The following is a 6,734-nucleotide window of genomic DNA, read 5'->3' on the forward strand; positions in this document are numbered from 1 at the left end:
GGAAAGAGTCATCAAGCTGGAAATCTTTGAAAAGATGCCATTTTGGAGAGCTGACCCAGAAAATGAAGCTAAATTTACCCAGATGTTCTTATTTCAAAAAGCAGATTCTGGTGAGCAGATTAATATATCTGGATCCGTCCAGGAATGTCTGAACCAACTAAGGTGGGGGAGGGGATGTCAGCTCGTGACACCAATTAACAGGATCCAGTTCACAGAAGACCAAGCCGACACAGCACTCAAACAACTGAAGGAGCCGTGCAGAGACAGGAAGGAAAGTCCTGGGTCTTCAGGGAGAACTGGCAGATTCCCTCCTATGTGCAGGAACTCTGAGCTTAATGGATTCCCGCACCTCTGAACTTCTGGGTGGGATTCTGACTAAAGGCAGGGCGAGGGGTGAGATCATTTTTTTTTTTTTAACTACGGTAGAATACACGTAACATAAAATTTACCAACTTCAACGCTTTTAAGTGTACAGTTCAGTAGCGTAAAGTACATTCACATTGTTGTGCAACCAGTCTCCAGAACTCTTTTTCGGAGATGAAACAATTTTTTAAAACATGTCTTTCCTAACCACGACTGACAACTCTGTTCTCTCCTTTTTTCCCCCTCGTATAAATAACTGGGGGCTGAGGGGGAGGGAAGGAGAGGGGAGGACCTAGGCAAACGAGGCATCAGCTCAGACTCTAGAGGAGTCAGAAGGAAGGGGCTTTTAGCACAGATGGCTCCATTCAGTCTACTGGGTGGTCAGGGGTTCATCTCCACTATCAGAATGGAGGCTTCTCCACCTGCAGATCGGCCCCTGCCCCCTGGTCTCACGCCCCTCTGTGGTCTGGTCCTGCCCCCAGCAAAGCAAGGGCTTGTGCGGGGGTCCCCCTCACCTTAGACCAGCCCCCTCCCCTCCCCTGCTCTAAACGTTAACTGGGTGGACAGAGCAAATTGGCACCAAGTTCCTCCTTGTGTTCTCTGGAATAAAACGCTCCAACAATGGCTTTCAGTCATGAAAGAAATACCATAAATGGTTATTTACAACATTTATGACATTTGCCATGTGAACAGTACAATCACAGCTTGAAGTATATATTTATCCATGCGTATAAATATACAACTGTGTGTTTCACAGTAGCTAAATGGCTCTAAAATACCAAAGAAATCCCTTGGGCAGAAGAGAGCCTGAGAGACTCCACCCTATCCCGGGGCTGCTGGATGTCTGGGGCCAGGCCAGCTCCTCGTGGAATAATGGAGAGGCAGAGAAAGTGCCTGTCCTTGGGCCCCCGGGAGCAGCCCACAAGATCTCTCCTGGCCAGGGAGGCAAAGCCGTACAGGCACAGCGGTGGTCTGCTCTGTTGCTCTGTCTCCCTCAACAAGGCGACCCCCAGATGGCATGCTGATACCCAGCCCGGTCCTGCTGACCCAGAGCAGCCTGGCGATGGCTCTCACAGCTGTGTGCTCCACTGAGCTGACCCTGCATTTCAGGGGGCTCCCATCAGTCTCAATTTGAAACAGCTCAAACATTTCTGCTTCACGTGTAGCCAGAACAAGCAGTAGCGGTTGCTGCCTGTGGTTGGACTGGGTTGCTGCCTGTGGTTATTTTAATGTGAAGCCACAATACTTTGAAAGCAATCGTCCAATTTCAAATGAAAGAATGGGATGAGAGTGAAAAAAAAAAAAATGTATGGGTTTCAGATGAAGACATCCAATAAGCAAGGGGAAAAAAAACTTCCATTCCTGACAAGCAGGCAGATGTTGGATAATCACGTTTTCACAGCCAAGCAGTTTCATTTATGCTAATCACTATGAAACAGATAAATAACCTCTGCTACTGGGAAGCCCCATGCCCCATCATTCCCAGGCCCACCACAGAAATACGTAAGGAGCAGCCACGGAAAGGAAATAAAAAGAGCTTGGAAGCAAAAACAAAGGCAGAAAAAAGCACATTTGGTGTAAGAGGCAGATTCCATTTAATTTACTTACAACAGAGAACATACAGACATCACGTCTTCAACCATCCTAAGACAAGAAGACAAAGAAAAAGAGAGACAGACAGAAGGAACTGACAAAAAAGATAAATCTGCAGACAACTGGTTATTAATGGGTTAGGCTACAACAGCCATCCACTGCTCTGCTTGGAAGTGTGGGCTACGTCCCAGCTTTTTGGAGAGGGGCTGTCAGAGAATGCCTTCCTCTCTTGGTTCCAGTTATCCCATAAAATGTTGGTGGCTCAAAGAGCTTCGTCACCCCAGTGTAGGATTCCAAGCCATCTGCCCTAGAGGTAAGACCTGGAGATGGGTTAGCTTCCCCAACCTCGGTTAGCTGTCTCTGAGGACAGAACAGAATAGAACCAAGCTATCTGCAGGGGAGGAGGAGGCAGTGGCTACAAACTGGCTCTCGTCCCCAAAATAAGAGGTTAGCTTTGCGATTTGGGCGTTTCAGATTTCTCCGGTTTGAGGCTTAAAACAAAGCTCCCAACAAAGATGCTATGGAATCTTTAAGGAGGGCCTGGTTTGGCAGCTGATCTAAGAAAAGTCCCCTTTCTCGCCAGGACTGTTTCCTCTATCCAACACCGGACAGAGGTAAAGGTGACCCAAGGCCAAAGCCTGCTTAGAGACCTTCTCAGGAAGCCTCGGGTTCTCCTCAAATGTTAAATGCTTGGGGGAGCCCAGAATGAGAGGTAAACAGGTCACCCTATCTCGATTTGTGCCAGGCAGACTCGGAGGGGCCAGCAGCCATGGTCTGTTCTGCTGAGTTGCCGCCAGAAGCCCTGTCCCCTTGGCCTTGTTAAATTATTGACGATACTGCACGAGTGGAGAAAAGCTCCAAGCACCAAACCACCTACACTTGGACCAAAGTCCTGAGGACGGACCGGTAGCCATCCAAGTTGGAGCTGGGTCCTGGGATGAATTCCAGAGGCATGGACACGTAGTATTACGCACAGCCTACTTGGCCAGTGTTTGGAGAGCAGACCTGATTATTAATGGCCTCCTGGGGACCGTGGGGGCTGCTTCTCCCTTTCAGGTTCCACTGACCTTTTCTGGACCTACAGGGCCTGTGGATGCTCGTGTATGAAGATGGCTACGCAGGGGTGAAGACAAACCGGCGTGCTTCTTACACGTTAGCTGGGGTACCGGAAGGGGCCCAGACCAGACCTCTCTCTCTCTCAAGGGCTTCCCAAGCCTACTGTGTTTGCCTCCTGGGCTAATGTCTCCTTAATGGGCAGAAACAAACACTACAAATTTTAATAATACAAGGGCAGATCTCTTAGTTTGGAGGCCACTCCATAAAGCAATTCATGTGTTAAACAGAAAATGCCAAGTCACCAACAGGGAGGCTGACCAGACCTCCACTGGGCTGCTCCCTTTCCATGGATCCCACACTCTCCTGAAGTTGAAAGTCAGGTCTTCAGCTACAAGTAAAGCTTTAGCCCGCTGACTAATTGAGGCAAAAGATCAATGACTCTAGACCCAATGGGATATGTGGACGGGAAAGGCCACCACTGTGGGTGCAGAGAGGAATGAAAGCAGGTATCCTGCCGCAAACACGGTGGCACTGCAGCAAATGGCGGACGGGTCATCCAGGCACGTGAGCGACAACCACAGCCAATGCCCAGCCCCGACTCCGATCTTACCACCTGCACCCCTGAACTTACGTCTTGAGGGGCGCCTTCTTCTTCTTGGCGGGCTTGTTCAGCCCATCCCCGTCCACTCCATTGGCTTCGATGGCACTGGCTGGGATCTCAAAGGAGGCTGGGGATTTAGAAGGTGAGCTGGGGGTCTTAGAGCATGTCTTAAAGGGGTCAGTGGACTCATCACAGGCGTCCGGGTCAAAGTTGTATGACTGTTGGGGCAGTTTGGGAGACTCCTGCATTTTTGAGGTGGAAGAAAAAGGGTTAAAACTGGGGTCATCCCACTTGTCAATATCAAAGGTGTAGGTACCTTTAGCGATAGGGATGTCGTTGGGTTCATCAGGGGATCTGGTAGGCGAGGCAGGAGTGTTGTCGAGTTTTTCGGGTGTTTTTTTCATCTTTGGCCTCCTTAGGGGCATTTTGGCAACCGGCTTTTTGCCTATCTTTTTGGTGGGAGGGGGGTTTTCCTGCTGGGTGTCCCAACTACCCTTGTCCTCAGAATAGTCAAACTCCAGCCTCACTGAGAGGCCTTTGGCTGGGGAGTCCTCTTGCCCCCCACTATCCAATGGGGACACCTCCACCACCTCTGGGGCCGTGGCAGGAGACAATGTTTTCCTTCCAGCGGGGGGTGAGTTCTGCACTCTGCCACCCCCAGAAGCTGGGGGGATGGCCTCTTCTGCACCCTCGGAGTCCAGAGGACAGGCAGCCTTGGGCACAGCAGCAGGTTCTAGGGGTGCCTCCTCTGATAAGGCTGGTCCAGAACCTTCCGTCTTAGCGGATTCCGCTTTTGTCTCGGCTATTCGACTCTCTTCGCTGGGGTCGGGACTCTCTTCGGCTGGCTCTTGCTGTGTCTCTTTCACTGGGGGGGTTTCAGGGGGTTTCTTAGTGGTCTGTTTCTTTTTTAAGGAAGGTGGCCTCGGTTTCTTAGTTCGCTTAAGGGTACTGGAAGCACTGCTCGAACCCGTGCTATGTGCATCTGGGGCCGGGGCCGCGGCCTCGGGATTGCCTGAGCAAGAAGCACCATCAAAGTCACTGGCTTGCAGGCTGAGCGAGCGGGATAACGTCGACTTAGAGATGGGGACAGAGTCTGTGGACTTCCTCCGCGGGCTCACCTTGCAATCCTGATTCTTAGAGTCTGAGGAGCGAGGCTCCAAGGTCTGAAAATTATCCACCAGCTCGATGTTGTCAAAGTCCAAGTTGTAAGTCCCGCTGCTGGCTATCGGCTTGTCTTCATCGAAGACGGAGGAGAAGGAGTGTGTCGGAGGATGGAAAGGACTTCCTTCCACCGAGCTGCTGCGGGGGCCATCGGGGACACAGACCGGCTCACAGCCACATCCTGAGGAAACGGAGACAAAGCCGTCACTGAAGGACACAGGGCACTTCGGACAGTCTCTCATCCCGTGCCAGACTATAACCCTCTAATACCAGAGCCCCAGGTCAACCCACCCACCACTGGACAGGCACGCTGCTTGGGTACACATCCTGCTCTCACCCATTGGCTCCAGGGTCTGGACAAGCTGACCCGCAGCTCTCTCATCTGTAAAGTGGGAGCAATAAGGGCTGTCTAAGGAATAGCTCAAATCATTGTCATTCGAAATACGTTTACCAAGTGCCTGATCAAACAAAGCACCTGTTCTGGGTGTTGGGTATTCAACAATGAACGAAATCTTTGCCCTTCTGGAAGTTACATTCTTTAGGGAGAAGACAGTCAAGAAACAATAAACAAGTAAAACGTATGGACTGTCGGACGGTGACGAGTGCTATGGAGAAAAAGAAAGCCAGGGGAGGGGTGTTGCAATTTTAAAATAAGGCAGCTGGGCAAAGCCCTCCAAGGAGGAAACACTGAAGCCAAGATCAGAAACGAGGTAAAGGCGTGAACCAGGGGGATACCTGCGGGGGGAAGCATCCTAGGCAAAGGAAACAGCAAGTGCAAAGGCCCTGGGGTAGGTGCACACCTGGTGTGTTGCAGAAATATCAGAGGCCAGTGTGGCTAAAGTAAAGGAGAGGATCAGGAAAGGAAGACAGAGAAATAATGCCAGTAAAGCATAGTGAGCCTTTGGTAAATACTAGTTGCTATCATCATCCAGCCTGCTCTTGACTCGTCAGAGCCTTTATCTGGAGGCCCCCGGGCAACTGCAGCAGGACTAAGTTCGACCCGTCTGCCACCTGTCCTGACTCCAGGGATCCCCGTGATCTCTCCCTCCAACCCTGCCTGCCATGCTCCTCTTCTTGGCCTTCCCTCTCATCCATTCTCTCTCCATTTTTCTAGAGTTTCTTCCCCGTTTCTCCTCCCCGCTCAGCCACTGCCAGCCAAGGAGGCTGATCCTTATTTTAAAACATGCTGCGGATGCTCCAGATGCTGGCCAAGAGACATTCCATCATCTCATGACCCCACTGCTCTGTTGGGATGCGGCCAGCCTGGCCTTGGCTTGGCTACTCTGGGCTCTGCCTGCACCAGGCGGCACCTTGCATGCATTTCTGGCTTCACAGCTGTCCTGGGCAGTCAAGATGCCAGAAAACAATTGGCCAGAAAACTGAAAACGTGTCCCTAGACAAAGGGGAGAAAATGTTGCAAAGTGGTCTGCAGAAGAAGGAATTCAAGAGCTGGCACAGGGACTGCCCCGGCGCTCCAGTGGTTAAGACTCCGGGCTTCCACCGTAGGGGGCGCAGTTTCGATCCCTGGTCGGGGGACTAAAATCCCACATGCTGTGTAGAGCGGCCAAAAAAAGAAAAAGAAAAAGAAAAAAAGAGCTGGCACATATATGACCTGGGACGGCATTCCACTGTCAGGAGTTATATCCTGCAGTACCCACCCCACCCCGTGCCGTGGGTTGCCAGATAAAATATAGGATGTTCAGTTAAATTTGCATTTAGGATAAAAGAATACATTTTTTAGTATAAATATGTCCCAAGTCCCAGTCACTCACTGTGTATCTGCGATTCTAATTTAATTGGACGCTCTGTATTTTTGTTTGCTAAATCTGGCAGCCCTAATCCCTCATTCCAACAAACCAACAAGGTTTGAGGAATGCTCACTTATACCCAAACCGGCTTCCTACTGTAGATTTTTCTCAGAGCGGGTCATGCTCACGGCAGGCCACCCCCACGGGGGGGG

General features: G+C 50.8%; 1 protein-coding gene across 6 annotated transcripts in view; it reads right to left on the reverse strand.

Moving 5' to 3' along the window:
- The window catches only part of TACC2 (transforming acidic coiled-coil containing protein 2), a 79,664-nt gene that overhangs the window by 35,133 nt on the left and 37,797 nt on the right, over nt 1-6,734 (reverse strand). For 5 of the 6 annotated variants that reach the window (XM_007469553.1, XM_007469551.1, XM_007469549.1 and 2 more), the window contains one exon: nt 3,644-4,955. In XM_007469553.1, coding sequence (XP_007469615.1) covers nt 3,644-4,038 — 395 coding nt within the window. In that variant the 5' untranslated portion in view covers nt 4,039-4,955. Of the gene's footprint in view, nt 1-3,643; nt 5,287-6,734 lie in introns of those variants that run through there. The other variant, XM_007469552.1, reaches the window with a different exon arrangement.

The sequence above is a fragment of the Lipotes vexillifer genome, unplaced genomic scaffold (genome assembly GCF_000442215.2).
Source record: "Lipotes vexillifer unplaced genomic scaffold, Lipotes_vexillifer_v1.1 scaffold240, whole genome shotgun sequence".
Lineage (NCBI taxonomy): Eukaryota > Metazoa > Chordata > Mammalia > Artiodactyla > Lipotidae > Lipotes > Lipotes vexillifer.